At 39.3% G+C, this 27062-nt stretch overlaps 1 protein-coding gene across 2 annotated transcripts; it reads left to right on the top strand.

Moving 5' to 3' along the window:
* The first annotated feature begins 11914 nt into the window (after positions 1 to 11914).
* ube2q1 (ubiquitin-conjugating enzyme E2Q family member 1) lies at positions 11915 to 26079 on the top strand. Of its 2 annotated transcripts, none has more exons than XM_080299948.1 (13): positions 11915 to 12612; positions 12986 to 13090; positions 14981 to 15103; positions 15420 to 15473; positions 16642 to 16782; positions 17051 to 17135; positions 17666 to 17726; positions 17823 to 17913; positions 18318 to 18376; positions 18505 to 18553; positions 18707 to 18802; positions 20403 to 20469; positions 25737 to 26079. In XM_080299948.1, the coding sequence occupies exons 1-13, from the start codon at positions 12454 to 12456 to the stop codon at positions 25871 to 25873; spliced, it is 1227 nt and encodes a 408-aa protein (XP_080156074.1). In that variant the 5' UTR covers positions 11915 to 12453; the 3' UTR covers positions 25874 to 26079. The 2 variants fall into 2 exon arrangements, with proteins under 2 accessions (XP_080156074.1, XP_026028704.1); XM_026172919.2 differs by lacking the exon at positions 25737 to 26079 and adding an exon at positions 20990 to 22237.
* The last annotated feature ends 983 nt before the right edge of the window (positions 26080 to 27062 follow it).

Here is a 27062-nt window from a genome sequence, read left to right as displayed (position 1 = left end):
TAGTTAGCATAGGTTAGATAATTTCAAAATTAACTTAGAAATAAATTAAGTCATTTGACTAGGTCTAAGTTTAAGACATGTTGAGAAGTAACCTTTAAAACAACACTTTCATCGCATACTTAATGGAAATAAATTACACCTTTTAAGACATATAAATGGGTATAGATATTATAAAATGTGTTTTAAAAATGTATTTGCAGGTAAAACTGAGCTTACTACCCTTTTTGCCTGAAGCTTTTTATATAATGTGGTTTACAACAGTACCCTACCATCAGAATCATATCATTTCTCAAAAAACAAAGCAGCACAAACAGAACAAAAGGGAGGTGGCCATTTCCCCTGACTTATTCACACAATTACTCTTTAATGCCTGTGCTTTAATAACAAAACAAAACAAGAAAGAGTGGCGTCAGAATGTTCCTAACACCTGCCCATAAAGTAGTACCTCCAGTCTAGCTGCCACAAAACCTGCAAAATAAATTATGTTTGCTAGAGTGGAACCTTGACCTTTCCTGAGGAACCATTGCATTAACATTGCCCTGACCTCACTGCACACTCAGTGAGTTCAGGTAAATTGTGAGAGTATATTACATCCACTTGCAATAATCTACAAAATGAAATTAAGAATTGCCACCCACACAAAGATGTTGACATTTAGACAAGTGAGGGTAGAACAGAAAAAAATAAAGGTACAGTCAGTCATTTTTTTATTGTTTTATTGAATATTGTACTCATAAATATACACTGATTATTGAGTAATAATGTACTCCACCAAACTGATGCATTCTAATAAACTTCGATTTAATTCATTGAAAATACATGAGTGGATACCAGTTTGAATACCGTTGCTGAGATCAACATTACCTTTATGTCTAATAGCATTTTATGTCTGCAGTTAGAAACCAGCCACATACCTAATATTCCAAAGGTGTAGGAGAAAATAACTTATAAGTGTTTCCATACAAGTTTTAATTCATGTTTGCACCTTCAGGCCCAGCAGTATTATCTGAGAAGGGGTCCCCTTCACAAGAGGCAAAAATGAGAAAGAAAGAGAAAACATGACCAGGATCTGAAAAAAACTTCATCCTCTTCACCTCAAGCCTCATTGCCTGGACTGAAGTCAGGGCTCTAACACACAAAAACATGCATAAACATGCTTATTTACTTCCAATGTTGTCATAGTTATTTATTGTTAGCAGGCCAGACTTTGGACAGTTGACAATGACTGGCCAACAGCTGGTTATAAGCTAAAATTATGCCCACTAATGTCAGCTAATAAACAGTTTGATTACATTTCCATATTATATGGTAGTTTATTCATTGTGTCAGAGTCCAATAATGTTACATCCATTTCACTAATGCCAACTAACAGTAGCTAACAAAGCAACCAAAAACCTTGCCAAAAGAAAAGTTCGGTTAACAGCAGTTAAAGTTGTTTGTCCTACAGTGGGCACCACAGCCAGGTTTATCCACTTAAATTGAAAAGGAGAAAGAAAATAGAGTTCAGATAACTGAAATATGCAATCTATTGACATCTAGTAGTGAGATTTTGTACACTGTAACTTTAAAGAACCTTCTGTAGGCCCACCACCCACAGGACACATTGTAGAGGTCGGATGCAATGAGCGGCAGGTGGCAGCCAAGGGCGAAGACCCTGGCAGACAATCCACATTTAGCGAGGCTGGCTATTGGGATATGGATCATCACCTTTCTGGTGGGGAAGGAGCCTGAGCTAATGTGTGAGGTTGAGAGGCACTGACTAGATATACTCGGGCTTACCTCAGTGTGTGGTTTGAGTTCTGGAACCAGGTACCTGGCGAGGGGCTGGACTCTGCCCCGGTGAGAGGTGTCGGGCTGGGGTGGGTATTTTGGTTACCCTTCAACTTGCAGCCTGTACATCAGAGTTTTTCAAGAGTGGACAAGAGACAAGAGGGTGTTTTCCCTGCACCTTCGGATTGGGGAACTGTCGAATTACTGTTCAGAGTACTTGTGCTTCTTGGAGTCCCTCATAGGATTCTTGAGGGTGCTTCACCTGGGGACTCCGTCGTTCTAGTGAGAGACCTCAATGCTTATGTGGGCAACAAAGGTGAGACCTGGAGGGGAGTGGTTGGGAGGAATGGCCTGCCTGATCTTAACCCGAGCAGTGTTCTGTTACTGGACTCTGTGCAAACCACAGTTTTCACAGTTGTCCATAACAAACACCACCTTCGATCATAAGGGGGTCCATAAGTGCCCGTGGCACCAGGACACCCTGGGCCGTAGGCTGATGCTTCGCTTCATCTGAGGCTATTGTCAGGCAGTGGAAGGGAAGCTTCAAGGACCTCTTTAATTCCACTGAAATGGAATCAGAGTCTGGGGACGAGGTTGAGGTTGGTCCTGAGTTCGACTGCATCCCTCGGAGTATTCTGTGGAATGTATTCATAGGAAACTGCAGCTGTCTCCATTTTAGGGACGTGTCCAACACCCATTATCAAGACATGTTTGCACATGCACATCATGAATAAACTTCTACCCTTTAAAATGTCTGTGAAGGTTCTCAGTCATCCAGGTCATCGTAGTCAAAGGAGCTTGCAAAGAAAAGCGTCTGGACTTCTTTAAGTTACTTAAAGAAGACTCTGATCCACCATTTGACCTTAGAACTGAAGAAGCTTCTCGGATGAGAGGTGAAACATCCTCAAGTAACTTAAAGAAGTCCAGACGCTTTTCTTTGCAAACTCCTTTGACTTCTACCCTTTAACAACAAACAGATGGAAAATCAGCATGCCAGGCAAATTGCCACTAGTTCTATCTTTAGCTGCTCTGAGATCAGTTACAGTCTATGCTGTGTGTGCAATCACAATTAGCATTGCTGTAAAATGAGTGTAAAATAAGTTTCCTCTTGCTGAACACCTTAGCCAACATGTGTGGCATAGAGAAGATAACATGCGAGAGAGAAAAAAAACTCTTAATAACTTCTTCAGTACATTAGCAATGACGGAGAGGTCATGGCAGATCTGACCATGTCTCGGCTAATAAAACTGCCTTATTGACCAGGTATAGGCCCAGTCAGACCTTTCAGATCTGAAAGGACTATAGCTGCTAAGAAATAACTGGTTGACTAAATGTAATACATTCAATCAGCTGCATCTGATTAATTTATTTATCTTATGCTGGATAATCCATTTAACACTGATGGGGGTAGAGTAATTATTTTTACTTTTGATATTTTCTGCACAATTTTCCAATATTAGAGTTCTATCTGTATTAAGGATTTCATAGTCTTTATTGCAACTTTTTCTGCTCGCATTTCTGTAAATGTCCCCACATGCCACTGCTGTAAAATTCAGGATCTGGCTGGTGGACTGGGCTCAACATACACTTGGCTTTAATATCATTCTGGGTTCTTAACAAACCTTTTGTTAGCATGCTGACTGTGTAGACGTTTGCAAAGAGTTGAAGTTGTGTTAGCAGTATAATATTATTGTCTTTGTCCTGGGTGCATTTTGCACTATACCATCACGCTCATGTCCTTTTATGCAAAAAAAGTAATTTTCATATCTTCACTCCTGAAAAGGTGTAGAGAGCTCTGCTCAGCTGACTGCAGCAGGAAGAATATATTTATGTAATTAGTAAATTTAGTACAGTAACGCGTTATTAAAAAAGTTAATGTCAGGATAACTTATGATACAGAAGCTTATCCTGCTGTAGGTCCATACACATCGCCAGTGGCTTACGCAGGTTTGGACAAGCTGTCTGCGATATGTTGTTCATATGTTGTTCTAGACTAATAAAACCTCAAAATGCAACACAGCTCACAGTAATTTCTTGGCTTAAGTGTTGGGGTGACTGAGATATGCACATATGGCTACAATTAATACTAGCCACTGAGTTTCTGTCAGTAATGTTTGTGTGAGCTGTCTGTGTCCTCTACTGTCTATATCATGGAATACTAATTTTAAGAAGGCTAAACAAAATTAAGGTCATCCCTGTTGAAAGAAAGACCTTATGATAGCATAATTAAAGGTGACAGCACAGCACTATTGTTTGCCAGTCTGCTGCTTCCAAATCTCTCCTGATAAGAAACTTACAAAGAGAATAGGTTTTATAGCTTGCTTTTAAGGTTAAGCATGCTCCCCAAAACCAACTCTATCTAGTCTAATTAAATTCAAGATCTACAGGGACTGCTTCCTAAAATCGAAAAGATAAAAATATTTTTAGCCTCTACATTTTCCTTGAGAATGTGATCAAAGGCATTGCAGGTGCGTGTACAGTCTAAACACAGCACACCGACAGATTTAAACACAGCACTTCCATTAGTTAAACCGTAAATCTGTAACAGAGCAACAAACATTTAGTAGAAAGTATATCCAAAAGTGCAGGTATGTTTTTAAGCTTAGCCCCTTCCAAACGTAAACCCTTGTTTTTCAAATGTTGAGTCAACACTGCACCCTAGTGGGTATCATATAGTGCTTGAAACTGTAAGTAACTGTAAGTAACAATTAAAATACATATGTGCAATCAAAGTTTTCAGTATGGCATTATCATATTGTATGTAGATTAAACAGTAACGTTTCCAAATAAATAAATGAAACAAGCCTTCCATTTTCTGCCACTAACCTCATTTTATATAAATAGATAAAAATGTAGGTTAAACTTTGTTGCATTCTGATTATTTTGATGATAGACTGTATGTGTAGTCAGTGCATTTTCCCTATTCATAGGTTATTGTTACTAAAAATAGAATGGTAAAGACATGTGTATATATCTATCTACTTAGCACTTTTAATTCTTATTCTTATTTTTATTTTCATGTCTATTTAAGCGTAATTTATGACAGTATGTTTGCACTGAAGCACCGCAGCAATTTCCTAATGTTGTAAACCTGCTCAACATTTGGCAATAAAACCCTTTCTGATTCTGATTCTGATTCTGATGTGTATTGTGACCAGTCATATAAAATTAATAACCCCCCTTGCCCTGTGGGTGGTCTTTATCCTTCAAGGTCAGGACCTCTGCCAGATGACTGGGAGCTTGAGGGACCTACGCAGTATCTTTGCTGTTCCTAGGGCTTCACTCTTCTGGACAGAGATCTCAGATGTCATTCTGTCTTGGGATCTGCTGGAGCCACTCACCCAGTTTGGGGGTCACTGCCCAGGGTTCTACAATTACCACAGTAACCATTGTTGCCTTCCCACTCCACATCTTCTCAGGCCCCTCTCCTTCCTCTGCTTGTCTATCATACTATGTCCACTTGATTAGCCATCACTAGTTTGTCCACCTGTAACAGAAAGTCCCACAGGACCTTATTTTGGTCATTCTCCACCACCCTGGGGAGCAATGTTCCCTCTAAGCTGCGCGCGTAATTGCGCCCTGCTGGAACGGTCTCAGCGCACAGAAAATCTGCGTTGCGCACAAAAAAACATCGTCTGAATTAAAATTAAAATTAATACTTTAACAATTCTGTCTTGCAGTGTTAGTCAGTAAGTGACAGGCTGCTCCCGTATGGGATTAGAACGATGTCACCTTATCCCATAGTCCAGCCAATAATGCGATTCACATTCGTATATACGCAGCTAATCAACGTCGTTGACAGGCTATGACAGCGGTCGTGTCCAAATTCATGGGCTGCATCCTCCTGAGGCCGCATTTGTAGACCGATTACGTCACAGCAACACGCCGAAGGCTGTTCAAATTCATAGACTGCTCCGAATGCAGCCGACAAATGCGTCCTCCTTTTCCCCGAATTTGAAGGATGGGTCGGGTGTGTCCTTCGTGGCCCACCATATCCCAGAATTCATAGCGCGGCCCAGCCAAACTCCAGTTTCCAGCAATGGCGGCCGCTACTAAGTTTTAAAATTACTCTTACTAATCTTTCTGAGTCACAAAATAAACGTTTAACATATTTTCAGGCGAGAAAGTAGCTGTGTAAACATCAAATATCTGCTCGGTTTATCAAGACATCGCATATTTGCCAAAGTGCTTCGACGTTTTCGGAGACGTCTGCTACCCACCAGCTCGACAGCTAGCCGGGAGCTCGAGGGTTACTGATGCGGCCAAGAACGGCACAACTCCCGGCACATCATTTTCAGATCATCGCGGACTTTCGCTACTCGGGTTAAACGTAATATATAAGTCACTTAGACAACCTAAAAATGTTATTGTTGGGCTTTTTTCAGTGTTTTGTTTGTTCGTGAGTAAATCGGTTTGGCTGAGATTAAAGTTATTAGATTAGATTAGATAAAATAAAACTTTATTAATCCCCCTCCTCCTTGGTTTTTACACAGCTGACTAAACGTCAAACAGAAACCTGATTAAACATAAGTATGAGACAGTCGAGAATTTACGCCAGTGTCCTGTTATATTTTAGATAGCAAGGAGCAGACGGCTGAGTTTATTAAACTCCACCGACGCTAATCTGAAGGCTAGACCGTCCAATTTCACGGCCGTTTACTTCCGGCCTACCCGACCTTCTGAGGACCCGGCCCACGTAGACCGCGAAGGCCGGGTCCTCAGGAGGATGCAGCCCATGAATTTGGACACGACCAGTGTCCTTATGTGCCGACACCGGTGTTTTAGCTAGCAAAGCGGCGTGGCTGATGTGGAGTGAAGCCACTTAATGACAAGGTGTACAACCATTGGAGATGTGAGCAGGACAGACAGAACAATTGATGTAAAAAGTGTGGACTTTATACCAGTTTTTAAATTGTGTTGATAGGCCACGTAAAACCAGAGTTATGATAAAAAATATATGCAATGTTTGGTTTTCTTCCTGAATACTACCGTTGTTTATATTTACAGCAGGAAGAAACAGTAAAAATGGCGTTTTATAAGGAAAACGCTTGAAAGCACTCTCCACTTGTGAGCAAAAACAAAACCAAAAAAAACCCCACCCTTTCCTATTGGTGGAAAAATGTACCATGTCGACCAATCAAAAAATGATATGGTAACATGGCATTTAGTTGTTTAGGAAAGGGGGAAGTTTTAGGAGTGATGGCGGTGTTTTGAGATATGAGAGATTTGCCACGTTTAGCGCAAATCTTGTGTAGTTAGTGTGTAGTGTAGTCTATAGTTTTGTTGTGTGTCAGAACAATGAGGCGACTACTGAATGTTAGAGGTGTTACAGGAGTGATACATCTCGTTGTTAGGCCTGCAGGTATCAGGCTTGTGATGTTCTCCTTTATCTCATAGTGGACAGAAATAATTTTTTGGAGTGGCAGAAATAATTTGTATGGCATCAAATTTAATGCAAAACAGCTGATTGTTCTGTCAATAGTTTGAAATGTTTTTTTGTTGTTGTTTTTTTAAAACGCCTTGGCTGCATTTTTAGGTAAACAGCTGCAAAAAAACTTCATTGTTTGCAAAACTCAGTTACTTTTTTGAGGAAGTAACTATATAATTAATTGCCCAACAATGGTCATTACATACTATATTTTGCAGACAGAGAGTTACAGGACTCTCTCCCAGACCACTGACTCATACTCATAATACAAGTCAGAGAAAGAAAGAAAGTTGTGTTTTCAAAATTGGAGTTCAAGTTATTTTTACTTCCAATAGTGTTAACATACTACACAGGTCATGAACAAGATTTTTTATTTTATTTTAATTGTAAGTGGGCTAAAGCAGTTAATTAAAGGTAGTCTAAATGCTGTAATTTGATTATTTTAATAAACCATGTAACTTGGATGGATTCGATGCTGGCGTGACCAAAGTGCACACGTCTGCTGTTGCTCACAAGGGTCCAAGAGACCACTCAGGGAGTTTGTGTGTTTGTTCAGACACATGAAAAATTAGAGGGAACGTTGCTGGGGAGCATATCCCATTTTGACCTCGGGATTTCAAAGTGATACTTGGCACAGATGTTCCTGTAGAGTTCCTGCCAGCCACTTGATTATGTCGTTCCATATATGCCCTGCCTGCTAACATCTGCACCCTGCTGTTATGTACTGGATTGTCTCATGGGGCATCTTTGCACAGCTTGCACCTGGAGTCTTGCCTGGTGTGGTAGACCCCAGTCAGTCTCTATGGAACTTAAACTTAGAATTTGTTCCTGTGCTGCCATAGTGCCTCTGTGCTGTCTTTCAGTCCAGCTTAGGGTCCAATTAATCTTGTGCAGTTCTAGGCATTCAAAAATCCACGTGTTGAGTTTTTCTTTTTTTGGGAATTTTCTTGTAGTGAGTGCAGGAAGTGCGCTCAGTCTGGGCTTACGGTTCAGCTGATGTTTTGCCTGTCACGGTCTGCGGCAGGCGGGTCGTGTGTGGGAGTGTGAGGTTCCAGGTGCAGACATAGACGAGGAGACAGTACTGAACTTGAAACGAAAAGCGAGCCTTTATTTGGGCTGATTAACGTGGCAAACAACAGAAAGCACAGAGGCAAAACTAAACTAGAAGCTGAACTGGGAAAACTAAGAACTGACACTTAACTCAGACAGCAGGGAAAGCGAAGACAGGGTGACAATGATACATATGACGGGGACAACTACAAACAGGACTCTGTACTTGAACAACAAAGAACTATTAAACGTATACACGTAAGCAACATGGACATGACCAGTAGTGATGTCGAGGCTTCGAAGCTTGTGTCGAGTAATTGAGGGAGCGTTTCCGCGATGCGCGTATCGAGGCTTGCTTCGTTTATGGGAGGAGCTGAAAATGATGACGTCCGAAGCCTCGCTGCCCGGCTGTACCACGTGACTGGTTCATGAAGTGGTTCGAACTTTGCCGCGAGATATGACAGCGATATAAACCCCTCAGACTTCATTCAAAATGTAGGTGTTTGATGGAGAGTTGCGGTTAGTGAGAGTTTGGAGACAGTTTGGAGGTTTATGAGAGTGAGGAGAGAAAGTCAGGAGAGAAGGGAGCCAGCTAAGAAGAGGAGGATGTCCTCCCCTGTGTGGGAACATTTTGATTAGGGGTGGGTTTTTATAATCGATTCATCGATTAAAATCGATTCTGGCTTGGATAACGTAAAATCGATTCATTAAAATCCTGAATCGATTTTTTAATATAAATTTATTTTGTCCGAAATGCCAGAATCTCTGGTGACATCTCACAAAATTTCAAGAACCACCAAACAGTAAATGAGAGCAGGTACAGGGATTCTGCACATAGACTTAAACACACAGCGCAACCCGCGGATCAGAATCAGTTAGATGTCGCCTTTCTCACAGTCGGGGCTGAAAGCCGACAGCTCGCTGATCCGGGTCCGCGCTTTGTGTTCACGCCCTTTATGCGCTGATTCTAAAGCTGTTAGTTTGATCTCTCTCCAAACAATATTGACCGAACCAGCAGCAAAAGAAGATCCAAACGCTTCACATAAACATCGTCATGAATTCACTCTTTTACTGTTTTGCTTCCATTGCGATGCGCAGCTCTCTCTCTCTCCCTCTCTCCCTCCCCCTCTCTCCCTCCCCCCCTCTCTCTCGAACAGTTTCGCTTTCTTCATTATTCGCTTGCTTGTTACACAAGTCTACTGTTGTTTACAGCGCTGTCGGCCGCTGTTTTTTTCCCTTTTACATTCTTCCGAAAAGAAAACCTCATTTCTGCTGTTCAATACTGAACAAATTTAAACTTTTTAATATTATTCAAAATGCAAAATGCTTAGCCATGTCTCTAATAAAACCGCTGTAACGTCAGAGGTAATGTTCATTAATTAATGGTTTTCTTTCGTTTTTGATGTACTGCAGAATATTTTTATAAAATCCCAGGCCAGGAAAACCTTCATGTTTTTCTGTGTTTTATCCTCAGCTACTTTGACACAAAGGCATCTGCTGTGATGCTCACACCTTGGATAAAGTCTTGCGAGTGTCAGCTTCCTTTTTATAGATACAAAAATATGTAAATGTTCTGATCTGAATTATACTTCTGACTGTCAAAATTTCCCAGATTTAAATCGAATCAATCGAATTAAATCGAATCGTGGATCGAATCGATTTGGGACCTTGTGAATCGGAATTGAATCGATTCTAGAAATCAGTGAAGATACCCAGCCCTAATTTTGATCTTATTCCTCCCAACAAGGTATGTAAATTTCTACAGAAGATGTATTTTCATAATACTGATGGTGCAATACAATTTATGTTAAGCTGTCTTTACTTTTGTACAATGTGAAGTGTTTGCTATGTGCCAGGGAGCTGGGATATAACAACAACACCTCATCCATGCTTAGGCACTACAGCTTTGCATGAGAATAAGGGGAACACCGATTGTAGAGCAAGACCAGGTGAGCCATCAAATGCCATGATAATATAGCATGCAGTAATGTTACTAAATGATATAACAATATTATATAACTGTTATAAGTTATGTGTGTGATATTTATATTTGTGCTTTGTCTTTATTGTCTTTCCTCAGGAGAACAATCTCAAATAGATGAAGACCTGGTTAGCATGATGACTGAGGACTCCCAGCCATTTAGCATTGTGGAGGACAAAGGATTCAAAAGATTTGTTAAATCATTAAATCCTAGCTATGTTCTCCCCACTAAAAAGGTCATAAAAGCAGTGAAAATTTAGTTTTTACAGAATAAAATGTGAACAGGCAGGACTGAGGCTCAAAGCCTCAGTGTGTAGCTGTCCATACCTCAACGTTACAAAAGCACAACTACTGTCCACACCCCAACCACACCTCACCTCACAGTAAATGATCATTTCCATTTTAAGCATTTCCAAATAATCATTTTCCATACTGCCAGTATAAATATACACAGTATACTGCATCACTACGTGTTTTACACCCTCCTTTTGTTGTTGACATTTACAGGCTGTGTGCAAAAGGCCACACTCTTCAAATTCATGCCAACTAATATTTTTATAATAATAAAATGTACACTTTTATTGATCCCCATGGGGAAATTCTTCTCTGCATTTAACCCATTCACTTAGTGAAGCAGTGGGCAGCCACCAGTGCAGCGCCCGGGGAGCAGCGTGTGGGGATGGTACCTTGCTCAAGGGTACCTCAGGGTAGCTGTTCAGGGGATTCGAACCCCTGACCTTCCGATCATGGGGCAACCGCTTTACCTACTGAGCTATCCCTGCCCCAGTAGGTGTCCTACTAGAGCAAATGAAGCTTCAAGAAGCTTTGCGCTGGGATGAACCAATTGGATGAAAAGCTTCAGTGCTTCAGTGCTTCATGAAGCTTTATCTGCACATTTTTTAATTAAACATTGATTTATATACATAGACACACACAGATATTTTGCTTAGGCTAAATGTGGCCAATTGCTTTACTTTAAATAAAGCAGCAAGTCAATATTATCAAAACATGGTATTACACTCTAATGACCATTTTAGTTCAGATTGACATGCTTGCTACTGAAAATTCAAATAAATAATTAGCTTTTGGAAGATATATTTAAAAAATGTTTTCGTTAAATTGTTTGGTTGCTCATATTCAAGGCTAGCCAGAACTCATCATATAATATTAACAAATGGATTCACCTCATAAATGATAACTTACTGCTTTATCAGACATCAATTACTAGCTGTTTAAAATAAATAAATAGATAAGCCTCATTTTATCTGTGCTGATATCATCCCCTGGCCAGGGGCATGTCTAAAGGGTGGCACAGGGTGGCACTGCTCCCCTATGAAACATAACAAGAACAACATGTGACCCCCTGTAAGACAACATTAATCATTATTGCACACCCACACTTGTACAACACTGTGTTTTTTGAGCAATTATGCTCAAAGCACTAGAAATAACTAAATTCTAAGTTCTGTGCATGGAATTTTACTCTGTATAAAATATGTAAAATTAGGAAATTAATTAGCTTTACTTGCAAAGAAATGAACATCAGAGTGAACGTTTTGTCCTCAAATAAATGCCTGACTAAATGACATTATTATCATGAACTTACCTTTATTTTCTCACACCGAAAATAAATTAAAGACGCACTGAATGCTGGGATTCTGCAGGAGCGGGGAGGTTGCGGAACGCCATCTTTAAACCCCACAAGAGGCCAGCTACAGTTGTGCACCGGGATGAAAAACACTACCCCTGTAGCGGGATATTAGGTCAGATCGTACAGAGTGTATAGTTGATTTCCGATTAAGTAAATAATAAAGAACACCACGATGGGACTGTAAGGAGACGGTCTCAGAACACCGCGAGAGCCTTAAAATGTTGTTATCATAGGCAGACAACAACAATAGACGGAAAGACAACAACGGACTAGCTCGCTAACTCGTTCGCTAGCAGCTTGCCAAGCACTGCGCTGTTTTCAGGCGTTGACTAAAGCTAGGAGCTAACTAGCTGCTTCATTAGCAAATACCTCCGTTTGTGGTGAAATTTGACCGGAGGGGACTTATAGCTGGCACTGCGTATCCAGCTAAATCCGCTGGGGCAGACCGCCATCTCTTTGCCACTTTTTATAGTCATTTTCTTTTACTACAGTTTACGCTGTTTCTTTAGCTAGCTGAACGCTAAGTCCCGACTTCTCCCCCTCCCCAGCGGCCCAGCCGGAGATGCGTGGAAGATGTCGGTGTCGGGGCTGAAGGCCGAACTGAAGTTTTTGGAGTCCATTTTTGATCCAAACCACGAACGATTCAGGATAATTGACTGGAAACCTGACGAACTGAGTTGCCAGTTTAATGTAACTGGGGAAAAGCTATTAATTATTCACTGTAATATAACGGTAAGTGGACGAGAATTCAGATGCCGGGGTTTTGCCTTGTTGGTAGCTAGCGAGCTAAAGTTAACTTGATAGTCAGGTAATAAGCTACCTTCACAACCGTACAGTCTGACGCTAAGCGGGACAGGTTTTACATAGTTGAAATAATCAGTGTCATTTCGCTATTTGTTGTGTGATATTTGTTGAGGCAGTTCACATTACGCAATGTTTTTAGGCAATCCCAGCATTTAGCTCACGATGCATCCAGAATGCTAATGTCGTCAACTCAAATTTTCGTATATAATTGTAAAATTCAATGCGTTAAAAATCCTGCAACGCGTGTAAATAAGTGTTAAACGCATTGGTATCATTGTGTTGTGTTTTTTGTTGTTTCTAGGAATCTTATCCATCTACACCGCCAATTTGGTTTGTGGACTCTGATGACCCGAGCTTGGCTCAAGTTTTGGAGAGATTGGAAGATGTGAGAAAAGGCAGCACTCTGGTAGATATCCTTATATTCTTAGTGCACTTTGTGACATGGGACACTTTAGGAATAAAGCTGCTCATCACTTTAACAACTTCAAAACCTTAACCAAATAATGATGTAAGCTGGCCTCACTTTAAAGGGCGAAACATATTTCCATATTTTTAAGCAGTTATCAACAATACAGATGGCTCCAACATGCATTTTAGATTAATCCAAGACACTATTAGCATAAGCAAACTCCAACTTCAGTGTCACTCCTTATTTTTCCCCTAGTCATTCAAACTGCACCTGCAGGCGTATAGAGGAGCATATTTTTAGGCTAGACCTACATGTCTAAAACCACTAGATAATGTTACAACAGCTGGATTCAGATTAGTACAATAAACAAAGAACGGATGGAGTGCATTTCTTTTAAAATATGAGATAAAATGTAATATCTTAAATATGAGCTTGTATGTAGTTTTTTGTTCATACTTCTAGGCTAGATATTGTAGTTTCATATTATTTGTTAACCTGGATGCTTCCCAAAAAGATTCAAAATGCTACAGCGAGAAGACTAACATGGGGCTCATATTTATTCCATATTAGTGTCTTTTAATTGCCTACCTGTTAAATTCATAATTTAATTCAAAATTCTTCAAAGTGGAGACTTTCTTGTTGTTCCTAATAGAATGGGAAGTATGGCTTCCAGCTATCGGGTTCCTCTCTTGTGGAAGCAGTTCTCTGTTTAGATTTAGGAAGCAGGCATACATTTTTAGGAGTAGGCTTAAAATTCTCTATTCCTGATGAAGCTTATAGTGCGAACTGGATCAGGTGACCCTTAACCATCCCCTAGGTATGCTGCTATAAGCTCAAGCTGCTGGGGGTGTCCCATGATGCACTTGTTCATCACTTGCCTCTCTTCATTTCTTTTTTTAATTTCATTCGTTTACCTGTAGTATCACACTGTTGTGCGCCATGGATGTTTTTCTGTTTTTCTACTGGCTCCTTTAGTTTCTGCTTTGGTGTTTGTCTCCCTCCCTCCCTCCCTTTTTTTAAAAATTTTTTTTTTTTAATTTAACCTTTTTTTTCTTCTTTTTTTTTAACTAGTGTTGTGTTTACAAAATGCACACCTTTTTACATAGGCTTTCAAATCTGAAAGTCTTTCGTGCATCAGTGTGTGCGTGTACTTAAGGAATTTGATAAGCATGTCAACGAGCAGGTTTGTTGTTTGTTCCAGTCATATTAGATCACCAGGACAACTTTAGAGGTCAAAATATCTGACAAGTAGTCAGATATTCAAGTAGGTTCTTATCCCTGGTATGAGGTGTACATTATGTACTTTTTTTGGGGGAGGGGGGTTAAAGCTCTTTTTTTCTACATGTGTTTGTAGCACAAAAATATGTTGTATTTAAGTGTTAGTGTTTGGACAGGAGGGCTTTTTTTGGTTGGATTTATTTTTGTTTGCTACTTAATTTGGTCTATATAAGGATTACAACATTGTGAAGCTGTGTGACACATGAGTGAGACAAACCTTTGTCTTTGTTGATAGATAAGATCTCCGTTACCTTTTTTTTTTTTTTGTTAAGCGCAGATGTTTTTGGTGGTACAGTTTCTCAGCTGCACTAAATTTACAACAGCATAATACACCTGTTTAAAGATTGTCATCCATCCTTTTGCCTAAATACAATGCTAGTCTTCCCACATTTGTTTGCAGCACTGCTAATGTTCTATGTTTAATTCTTAGCTTTAAAAGTTATATGTGGGTCATTTGTCCAAAACTGATTCCTATACTCATAGTGTGTGCAACTTTTTTTTTCCAGAAACATGTGAAAGTCAATGTTTCTGCTATATGACCTTGCTCTGTATTCTTATTTGCAAACTTGTATAGTTGCTCCAATTCTTTATTTTGTTTTTCCTTTCAAGCTTTTACAGCAGTTGAAGAAACTAATTTGTGACCTATGTCGACTGTATAATCTTCCCCAACATCCTGATGTGGAGATGCTGGACCAGCCCTTGCCTGCAGGCCCAGTGGGACAAGACAGAAAGGCAAGTCTACCCACTTGATGTTGTCAAATCCAGCCTAATGGACAATAGCTTCTCAGATTACTTCTAATGAATATGCCTTGCTAAAATACCTTAATGTAGATTGGGATGTTTTATATTGCACTCAAAAACCACTTATAGTTAGTTATGAAATGACCCTCTACATTATAAACACCCTTGGTGATTCATGTGAGGCTCTTCTTCAAGTCAGTGAATTGGCACTTCCCATGTTTAGTAAAATGTGTTCTCCTGTTTTTTAAAATATTATTTTGCAAACTAATTAACTCCTTATGGTCTGTGTTGTTTTTTGTGTGTGTAGCATGGAACAGAGGAGGTCACATCTGAAGAAGAAGATGAGGAGGAAATGGGAGAAGTAAGTCATCCTCTTCAGTCTAAAAAACCTGACGCATTACTCTGGAGCCTGTACTTTGAAACAAATTCAACATACCCCAAATCTCTGTTCCTTATCTGCCTTTACATTCCTCATAGTTATCAACATGAAAGGGTCTGCTGATTTTTTTCTTTTTCTTTCCCAAAGTAAGAAAAAACTATAAGATTAAAAATATATGAACAGGTTAAACGCATGGGTGCTAAAGGCAACACAACTTCTGCAGCCAAATCAGGGCTGTGCGTGAGTCTGAGTGATATATGCTGTATAAAGTGTAATATATGCTGTATGAATGTTTGAATTTTAAGCTCCTTTGGTCAGTAAGAGTAGAAAAGAGCTAACATATTAGTAAATATAAAAAAAGGAAAGTCAGCAAAAATACAGTTAGTTAGTTAGTTAACAGATTTATCAGTAGTACAGCTCTATCATTAAGTAATGAGAGAAACCAATAGATCAGATTTTTTTAAGGTCTTATTTCTTTAAAAAAATTAGCTGGAACCTCAGTGGTGTTTAATGGTCTGAAAGCAACTTTCTGGGATAATGTGAAAACAGAATTCAAAAGTCTTCTTGCAAACATTAAGTTGCAAATATATGACCTGTTTTCAGACCGTATGTTTAAGTTTATAGAACAAGATTTTAAAATTGCTTCAAGGAGAAGGGGTGGGGTATGATACAGTTAGTTGCTTCTAATAAGTCATATTTCATACTAATGTTGATCAACAAAAAGACAGAATTTAGATGTTATAAAATACTTTTAATCGTCTTGGTATCTGTGCACGGAGGTCTCTTCCAAGAATGCGGTAATGCTGTTGCTACCCAGGGTCAAATTTAAAGTGAAACCCAGTAAGCCCAAGTCATGCTTTGTGAATTGACTTTTTTTGTCTTTGTTTATATTTTTTCCCCTCGACTCCTTAATTTGTATGGATTTTATGTGGAGTACTTTTGGCCTTTGTTTATGTATTATAATTTGAAAAATGTTTGATGAAAATATCCACAAGTTATGCATGTATGACTATCATCATAAAATCAAACACTAATAACTTTTCTCATCTTATCACACTGCAAATGTCTTAACCGTGGGCTTTTTGTTTTGTTGTATATGTGTATGCTGTTGTTATTTAAAATGTTTGAAATATTAAGTATGATCCAACAGGACATCGAGGATTTGGACCACTATGAAATGAAAGAGGAGGAGCCTGTAGATGGGAAGAAATCTGAGGATGATGGGATTGAGAAGGAGAATTTGGCAATCTTGGAGAAGATCCGAAAGAACCAGCGCCAGGACCATTTGAATGTAAGTTTCAGGAAAAAAGGCCGGTTAATATTTATCACACCTTGCTTCTAATTCATTAATCTATGCAGCATTTCGGTATACCCCGTTTGTCATTAGTGATTGCATTAGTGAATAACAAAAGATGCCCTCAATGTGGGGTACTGATATAAATATTGATGTCTGATATGATAAAGCTTTGTCTCTGACACTGGCAGAGCTTAAGTAAAAATGGCAGCTTTACCCCTAGGACTGCATTCTTTGTCTTTTATAGTTGTTTTATATTTTCCAGGGAGCTGTGTCTGGCTCAGTGCAAGCCTCTGACCGTTTGATGAAGGAACTAAGAGAGATCTACAGGTCTCAGAGTTATAAGACAGGTATAAACAGTACACAATGATTTGTTTAACCTTTGAGCAGCAAAATAATCACACATAAATGTATCATGGGTCCTGTATTTGTTTGTAATGGAGGAATATTTTTGAACGTTAGGCATTGCAATAGAGAGCCGTGGCATTTACATGGTCAGAGGAAAGTATTTGGGAAGATGTTTAGTGTGCTCAATTGCTTACTCTCACCATTGTGAGGTACCTTACTCTTTCTGTCTTGTCCTAATGAGGTCAGGACATGAACACTCATGTGGGTGTGGTGATTGTACTGTAGGTATCTACACCCTTTACTGTTTACTGACAATCTTTCTATAGCAACACACCATAGAATAAGAATATTGGCTGACAGCATGTGACGGTGGGTCATATTAAACAAAATGCATTTTATACTTTGCCTCTGTGTCTTACGCACCACTCTCAAGAGAGCTGATCAAAAGGACAGGGGTTTATTAGGGAGTCTGCTACTAGGCCTTGCAATTGCAGATATCTGAAGGTTCAATTTTAAACAATTTCTTTTGCAGGCATCTATTCAGTTGAACTTGTTAATGACAGCCTATATGAATGGCACGTCAAACTGAGGACGTAAGTAACTTTAGGATATTGAGTCATGAATTAAAATAATAAAAATAAATTATATACATGTGCAAAAAGGCAAACTGTGATTTTTATGACCTACAGGGTGGATCCAGATAGCCCTTTACACAGTGACTTACAAGTGCTAAAGGAAAAGGAGGGAATGGACTACATTTTACTAAACTTCTCATATAAAGTAAGTAAACCTGATGTTTTGCTAACAAATAATGAATTGGATTTATACAGCGCTTTTCAAGGCACCCAAAGCGCTTTACAATACCACTATTCATTCACTCTCACATTCATACACTGGTGGAGGCAGCTACAGTTGTAGCCACAGCTGCCCTGGGGCAGACTGACAGAAGCGAGGCTGCCATATCGCGCCATCGGCTCCTCTGGCCAACACCAGTAGGCAGTAGGGTAAAGTGTCTTGCCCAGGGACACAACGACCAGGACAGAGAGCCCAGGGATCGAACCGGCGACCTTCCGGTTACAGATGCGATTCCCAACCCCCTGAGCCACGGTCGCCCCTGATCAAAGTAAAATGCAATGTAGGAATCTTTTGAAGTAAATGAACCTTTTTTCTGGTTACTTCTGCAGGATAATTTCCCTTTTGATCCACCGTTTGTCCGGGTAGTTTCTCCTGTGCTTTCTGGAGGGTAAGTTAATTTTCTTGGTACACTTCTATAATTTCTTCCCTTTTAAGTTGCCATTATCAAGCAGAGACTGCATTAGTGTAAGATTTAAAAAGTGATTCTGCCTTATTGTTTCCTTTCCCGTGCTTTAGTTATGTTCTTGGCGGAGGTGCCCTGTGCATGGAACTTCTTACTAAACAGGTATTTTTAGAATGGTTTCATAAAATGCAGACGGCAAATTTAGGTATTGCCTTGGTTTGTTTTTCAATGTTTGTTTTTTTTTTCCTTCTACTCTTTGAATATATATATATTTTTTAAACCTGCTGTTATTGACATTTGGTTTTCTGATTGCAGGGTTGGAGCAGTGCCTATTCCATTGAGTCTGTTATCATGCAGATCAATGCCACTTTAGTTAAAGGAAAAGCCAGAGTGCAGTTTGGAGCCAATAAAGTAAGTGAGGAAGCTTCATTTAAGAAGAAGAAGAAGAAGAAGAAGTGTGTACATTATTGTACTTTCAGCTCTGATATAATGGTGGATTCACATAGTGAATTATGTGAACCAAAGTGACAGGGGCTTTCACACAGTTACATGGTTCTAAGTGATGGCCAGTCATACTGTGCAACAGCCTCTTGTTTTGGTAGTGAATGTTGGATTTGTTTATTAATTCCTATCAAATTGGACTGAGTAGGGATGCACAGTACAGGCTGTCTCCGATAGGAAGCAAAACAGCTTTTCATCTTTCTTGGCATGACATTGCAATAGTTTTCAGTTATTGCAATTTATTCTTTCCTAATGACAACAGATCTGATAATGAGTGTAGTTCATCTGTGTTTTTCCAGTACACCACTTTTAAGGCTATTTGTGTAAAACATGTTGCAGGTTTGCTTGTATAGTCTACATATAGAGTCTTAAAATGAAGCCAGTCTTCATGTTTGATGTTAGATTAGTCTATTATAAGTTGGATAGTTAAAAAAAAGATACCAAAAAGAAAGTAAAATTGAGTCAGACAGGGACCACACCAGCCCATTTGTGAAAATATATACAATTGATGACTTAAGCCCCTCTTTCCATTAGTACCTACTCGGATCAACTCCCCACGGATTGCCACGACTCAACTCGGATCGTCGGGTTTTCCACTATAATCCAGTACTACCTAACTTGTGTGGTTGTCGTCATAGCAGCTTGTCCGAGCGTCCTGTGATCTAATTAATATGTGACACAAACGCTACAAAAAAGGTGGATGTTGAGGCAAGTTGTTTTTTGTAGCCATATCCCTCGTTGCTGGGTTTCGAAAATGGCGGTTTTCATTTTTACATGAATGAGACGCTCTTATGACTCATCGAATGCGCTACTGACCAGCCAGTCGGTGGCACGCAGTCTGAAGACGCCACATTTTGGTACCTGCTTGTATCACTTGAAACCCGAGCGATCTGAGCAGGTACTAAAAATGTATCTGGTACCAGGTACTGTGACCTAATTGAAAACTGTGGCAAACCATGCTGAGTCGATCAGAGTAGGTATTAATGTAAATAGGACTTCAGTGAGTCTGAGAATAAAGGGACACATCATCTTACTGTTGCTACAGGTTTTGCACTGTATAAAGGTTTTATTGCACATTTTATTCCCTGTAAATTTTCAATTTGTCCAAAAATGGACAAATTAATGGAAGTGGAACAGTTTGGATTTTGTATTTGTAGTTTAAAATATCTCTGTTATCATAATCAGAATACTTTATTAATCCCTAAGGAAATTATGTATTAACCCAGAATTCTTAACACTTTAGTACTGAAGGTAAAGTGTGGTGCACTACAGGTGCAGTCTAGCTTGAATGGTGATGGTGTTTGTGAATGCAGTCTGGTATGAAGGACAAAAAAGTGTCTTCATTATCATCTACCTTGCACACTGTTTTGGTCTTGATGTTAGAGCTTGCTAGATAATAATCTCCTTTTCTTGTAGGAAACAGCTGTCGTTGCTATTTGCTTATTCTCCAATGTTATCCTAAACTCAGTGCTTATGGTAAAGTTGGCTTCATTTTCATCTTTTAATGCAGAATCAGTACAATCTTGCCAGAGCACAGCAGTCCTACAAATCCCTGGTTCAGATCCATGAAAAGAACGGTGAGTGTTTTCTGTCTCCAGTTTCATACAGAATACATTGCAGACCTTGTTTACTGAAACCAAAACCCTCTCAGCCATTAAAGCCAAGGGATATTGGATCATTAACTGTGGTGTATATATACCTAACATGGACTACATTTGAATGTAGTCTGCTTCTGATTCATGTCACTCTGCTACAATAAAACCTGTCTGATTAAATAAAATAAAGAATTTAGGAACTGAACATCTTTAGTGTATATATGATTAATGGCAATGAATGCAATTGAAAAGGACTGCTGGGGGAAAAAAACAAACATACAAAGCCAGATCCTAATGTGCACTATATGTCCTTAGTCTAACAACTGAAAAAAAATTTGCATGGTGGTTTTGGTTCTTGCACTAGTCACCACACATGTTGCTAAATTCAGATGCAAGCCAGTGAGGTAGAAAGTAATGTGGTCAATCATTTTGACATTCGCTATTATTGACTTTGTTTTTCTTTACCCTGTAGTCATCGTCTTCCTTTATCTTCCTTTCCTAGGCTGGTACACACCCCCTAAGGAGGACGGCTAATACAGACTGTTGCCTTTCCTGAACTGGGACCATATGTCTTAGATTTTTCTTTTCCTTTTCCTTGCGACCAATATTGTTTTTATCCTGCAAACTATTTTTGTTATCTACATGACACTTGGAACTCTATACCAAATTTCCCATTAATTGACAACCCAAAAACTAGCACACAAACACAAAGACATCCCACCTCTACATGAAATTTACATCCAATTTCATTAGCTATTGAAAAAAGTGTCCTCTCCTCAGATATTACTTCCCTTTATACTTCTGTTGTCTGATGCAATCAGATTATTTTTTTCCATTCAACATTTGTCCCATACTCCATTAAATCGGTAGACTCAATATTATGTGCTTTCTCACCCTTTGGTTTTGGCATTGAGCATGCCAACGTTACTTGCTGGCTGTGGATTGAAAGGTGCGGCATGGCTTTATCCTCCAGCAGTGGCAGTCTGATGTTCCAGTTGCCAGACAAGGCCTTTCTGGTCACAAACTGGATCTGAGAATGGCTTGTGACATTCCCTAATATGATGCACTGGTAGCTGGGAAGGACATTTAAATGCTAGTGTTTGGAAGGACCCCCACCTTTTCTCTCCTTGGATGGCCTCTGTAATATTGTGCTCATATATTATCTTTCATGCCAAGACCCCTCCTCTGGAATAACATGATTCTGGGGATAGTTTGCTTTCAAACCTCTGTCTTTTAAAGCTTGAAACCTTGAGTTGAGGAAGAAGATGATGAGACTTTTCCAGTCTGAGTGGCACAGCCCATAATGACGAACAGCATCCTCCTGGGCTTGGAGATCACTGTTATCATCCCAAGCAGCCACTGGACCACCTCCTGCAGGAGAGATGTGGTGCCTGAGTGGTAACATAGAAAATCTCATCAGGCAACGCAGGGGCATGTTCGGATTGGATTACACTGTAATGTAGTTGATTTTAACTCCACATGTAAACATGTACATTTGTATTTCTGCAAAAGGATTTAATTGTTTATAATGTAACCTTGTCGGGGTCTTTGGCTGGGCAGAGACTGTATTACAATATACTCTTGACTATTAACTGCAGGGGCACTGCAACTTCTCAAGACCCATTTAGAGTAAGAAAGTTGCTTCATTGACACTCTTGCAGAAGGAAACAAAAGTTCACCATGTTCTTATGTAAGCTTATGACTACTGCAGTTTTTGTTGTTTTTATAAATATATATATATATATCCTTATTTTATTGACAGCAGTGACAGTAATCATTCCCCTTATTTGATGGCACCTCTAACTACAATGACCCTAACAATATTGGCATAGATGCAGCTGTTCCTGGCATGCCAAAGGTTTGGCTATTCATATCTAATCACTTAAACCAGACGAACCTCAGTAAGGCTATGCAGTGAAGACAGTCTTGTGGAGTTTTGTTGAGCTGAAAATTAGTCTTAAGACCTTAACAGTATAGTTACCTGCTTAGTTATTGTAACTGGTCTGCATCCTGACAACTTTTCCAATTTTGCAGTCTAGGAAAAAAGTGACCTTTTACCTGCTGACTTTTCCTTGACCTCATGGCTGTTTTAAAGTTCAGTCAGAGCTACAAATTCACAGCAATAGTCTTGACCATATACCTTTCCATTTACCTTTCCTTACCATTCTAGCTTCACACTTGGCAAGATCAACTCGAGGCTGTTCCATTTCCAGAATATTTGGTCAGGTTTGATAAATATTTGTTCAGATTTGCCACAGGAAAGGCCCATCTCTTCCCATTACCACCTCTCTGGTTACTATTCATGACCACTCTCAGCGCTGCTGTACCCCTCAGCATGCTGAGGCTTTGATGTAATGTGAATAATATGCAGAAACTGTGGAGCATTCCAATTAATGCAGTTACACGTTTGTTGTGGGTGTTCTGTTGTGTGGTTACTTGCATTGTTTTCAGTATGTTGTCCTGATGACCAGCGTAGAAAGCTTAGTTATGCTATTTCATACAGGCATTCCTCATATTTGAGTTTATTTAGAATTTCCTCAGTGATACTGACCTCAGTCTCAACAGTGTGAGATGGGCACAAAGCATAGAGCTTGTTCGTGTTCAGCACGTCTGGCAGGATATGGTGAGAATCACCCTCTTGTGGTGTTCTCACCACAACAATCTCAACATGACTATGGATTATTGGCATCGTTGTTAACTGTTATGATGTGCATTGGTATTCACTTCACTCCGGTAATATTTTTGAGCCCACCCCTGCATTATCTGGAGAAGCAAACTCAGGAATACATACTGCACACTCGATTTTCCAAGCTCTTGCTTCAGAATATCATCATGAAAAAGGAAAAAAAATTGAATTTGGCAACCTTTTTTTGGGCTGTTTTAAAACTACGCCTCCTTTTTACCTGTAGGTTTTATTGTCAAATTGCAGATAGGATTCTGAGGTTCATATTTACTTGGCAAGTGTTTGGAATGATTTAACAAAATGGAGAAGAGATGTTTTTTGATTATAAAGCACTTGATCAGGAGTTAAGGAAACATCTACCCTGTGTCTTTGATATTGCTGTATTTTGCATGTCCATTTATCAGTGGATCGTTTCCCCTAAGCAACCAAAGACAAGTGGTTGGCTGTTTGGTTTTTGTTTTTTGTTTTTTTTAATAGATGTATCCAGTTTTTCAACACATGCGTACTTGTGCTTTCCTACTACATCAGTGCACAGAATTGTTTCTCCCTGTGTGCTGTTTAATTAACCAGGTCAGCTACAGTATGAGACTCATGGACTTACAAGACATCCTACCTGGTTGGATTACTTTTTCAAAGATGCCAGGGTTCCCAACAAAAGCCGCAGTTCAGATTCGTGTGCCATCAGATCAATTATAATCCTGCATCTTTAACTTGACCTTTTGGGGTAATGGTGTACTCAAGTCTGTTGTGCTCCAAATAAGAGCTTTTATTACACCAACATATGTCTGACTAACAAAACCTTGGCTTGACGAGTAACGTATCGGAGGACTGAACTAGCCTGAAACTGGGTTCTTCACCTTGCTTCATTAACTGCGGTGGCCGGGTTATAAAGTTATGCACTGTCGGCATGCTTTGTTTTCGTTTAATTTCTTTTCTTTTTTCTTTTTTTCCATTGCAAGGGTGATTTTGACCATGTAAAGTAATTTGTAAACTTGCATCAAGTTTATGAATAAAGAATTTTATGAATTTTTTATTTCTTTATTTATACAAGTTGATTAGAAGTATGGAAGTAAGATGATCTCTACTTATTCATCTTGGGGTTGAATTGGAGATGTAGGCTATTTCAGCTGCCAGGGCAAAAGGTAGAATATACACTGGAAAACCTGGTGTTGGAGTACAATATGTTACTCTAGCCTAAACGGTAATTAACAGATTTTGAAACTAAAGTGTAAAACTTTTTTGGCTGCACACATGCATAATTACTGTACTGTACTTTTGCAGGTGCTGATGTCCATGCAGTTTAATTTTATTAGCGTTTGAGTGCATGTCTTACATTTTCCAGTAGATGGTGGTGTTTGCTTAATTATTCAGGTGTCAGCTTTTGCTTAGCCTTCCTCACCTAGTATCTTGACAAGACCAAAAGAAATGTGGCAGTGACTTCAGTAACTGTCCATCTGCTTCTCTTTAAACATGATTTTAAGGTTTTGGTTTTTTAACTTATATCTAAGAATCTATGCCTTTTTTAGTATAATAAATAATAGGACCTGCTCAGATGGGTATCTGAACTAGCACGGTGCACCAACAATTATGATGAAATGTTCAGATTACATTGCTGTATGTCTGAAGTAATTTAAACTTGACCAGTGTAGTCAGATGACAGTATGGTTGCATCAGTGTCACATACCCATAGATGCATCTAGTGTGAAGGCAACAGTAACAGCTTAAGGGAAGTGGATGCATGGGATCAAATTGGAGACTTTCTCTTCTTCGATAGTCTTGCAGGGAGTAGAGGAAGTTCCAATTTTTGATTTAGTTTCTTTGGATGGCAATAATTTATTGCAACTTCCCAAAGGGAAACTACTTGAACAGGTGGTGTTCTGGGTAAATGAGATAAACAGATTTGATCCTCTTTAGTGTTTCAACTAATGGTTTAATAGTAGAATTAGTTAAATGGTTAGTTGGCCTTCCAGGTTCTGTTTGTGCTAGAAAACACCACTAGGTGGTAATGGAGCACCCTTATAACTTGAGGCTATTTTTTTTTTTTCTTTCAAAGTTGTGATATTCAACATTGGCTTGTAACATTGGTCCGCAGTTAGTGCTCCATTATAAAACTCATTCCTGTTCTTACCGTCTCTGTAGCTCATTTCCTCCAAGGTTGAATGAATGAATAATGAGGTCATTTCTTTCAGTGAAAGGTTTGCTATTGATGGAATTCAGTCTCATATGGACATGGACAGTTCATAATCTACCATCAGCTTTTTTTCTCTCCCCCATCTAATGGATGTCACATTTGTGATAAATAGCAGAATTAATCCCAAACAGGTCTCATAACGAGCAGGAGACCCATCACTGATAACAGATGACCTATTGATTGTCATCCTGTTGCAACCTGGATAGTTATGGGTTTTATAAACCACTTAAGCCAAGAACCACAAAATTAGGAACTGGTACCACATCGCTAATTTAAACTTGGATGCCAGCATAATGAGAAGTGGAAACAAGCAGTTTGTCAACAAAAGGCTAATGGCCGGTTGTTACAGCAGTTTTTATTTTTGTTTACTGGTAGGTCTGGATGGCTGCCCTGTGAGCTGGAGAAGAGAAGGGCTCATTATCCGTGTCCAACCTGCTGCTTACCTTGGATCCAGCTCTGCAAGAGATCAGCAAGGGTGGAACACAAAGGAAATACCCTGTGCATCTGTGTGATTAAGTGTCCAAACTGAGGGCGTGAAATAGCTGACTTTTCCTCCTCCACTCTGGGCCAGAGCACTGCGTGGTGGGACGCATTCAAAACCAGCTGGAGCTGATTGATAGCCTCCAGCTTGATAGCCACGTCCATCAGAGCCTGACTGTATTACCTTTTACTGGCAACATGCTCAAGTGTAAACCCAGATTCAGATTGTGTGCATCAACTGGGAGCTCTGAGCCTTTTAGTCCTGTACCTGACCAATCCTCCTCCTCTCACCAACTGGGCAGATATGACATTACGGTTAATGCAGATAGCAAAGATTTAATTTATGTTTACTGTAAATACTAGCTGTCCACAGACATTTTTTTAAAATAGCCTTGCTGTTTTGCCGGTGAAGGGAACAGAATCGTTCTCATTATCAAGTGACATGATTGTGTAGCATACATCTTTAATCACTTAAGATAAAGAATTTAGTGCAAAGGTCTAAATTCATTTTGAGTTTTCGCTAATGTTGTGCCAAATATATTTAGATTTTTTTTCAAGGTGAGCTCTATAAATTCTCTTGTTTGTGTGTTTCTTTCATCTGTTTATCAATTTCTGTTATTTCAGTTATTGCAACATATGTGTAATATGAGAATGTCTAAGCTGACAGACAGGAAAGAAAATTTATGAAGGCAGGAGAAAATATAATAGGGCCAAGGTCTTCTGTTTGGTGATCGTGATCAACTACAACTGGTAGTTTCTCTTTGCCAGCATGAAAAGGACTTGTTTGAAAGTACTCATTGTATTAACCAATACTGAGAACAATGGGAAAGTCTAAGGAACCCAGTGAAGTTAAGAAGGAGAATTTTAGACAGCAGTTGTAAAGGTCTCTTGGAGCTACTGCAGATTTGGAAATCATCAAACAACTGTACATAAGAATTTTTCACAGGTAGGTTTCAATCGCTTTTTTCCCCTTTAAATGAAATGATCATTTAAAAACTACATTTTTTTTTGTTTTTGTCTAATATTAAAATATATTTGATGATGTGAAATGTATAAGTAAATATGCAGGAAAACAAAACAAATGAGGAAGAAGACAAATACTTAAAAGTAACGGTGAGGCTTTCTAACCTAAGAACACTATATGTACTCCCAAGCATGGCGGTGGCAGCATCGTGATCTGTGGATGTCGTGTTGCCAGCAGTACAAAACTACCATTCATGC

This window comes from Astatotilapia calliptera, chromosome 1, assembly GCF_964374335.1.
Source record: "Astatotilapia calliptera chromosome 1, fAstCal68.1, whole genome shotgun sequence".
Lineage (NCBI taxonomy): Eukaryota > Metazoa > Chordata > Actinopteri > Cichliformes > Cichlidae > Astatotilapia > Astatotilapia calliptera.
Note: the sequence above shows the minus strand (reverse complement) of the source record. Positions and strands in the feature narration are given on the sequence as shown.

Coding starts and splice junctions, on each gene's coding strand:
- ube2q1 (XM_080299948.1), top strand. CDS start 12,454: ATGTCGGTGTCGGGGCTGAAGGCCGAACTGAAGTTTTTGGAGTCCATT. Junction 18,554..18,706: donor TGGAACTTCTTACTAAACAG/GTATTTTTAGAA, acceptor TTCTGATTGCAG/GGTTGGAGCAGTGCCTATTC. Junction 18,803..20,402: donor TGCAGTTTGGAGCCAATAAA/GTAAGTGAGGAA, acceptor CTTTTAATGCAG/AATCAGTACAATCTTGCCAG.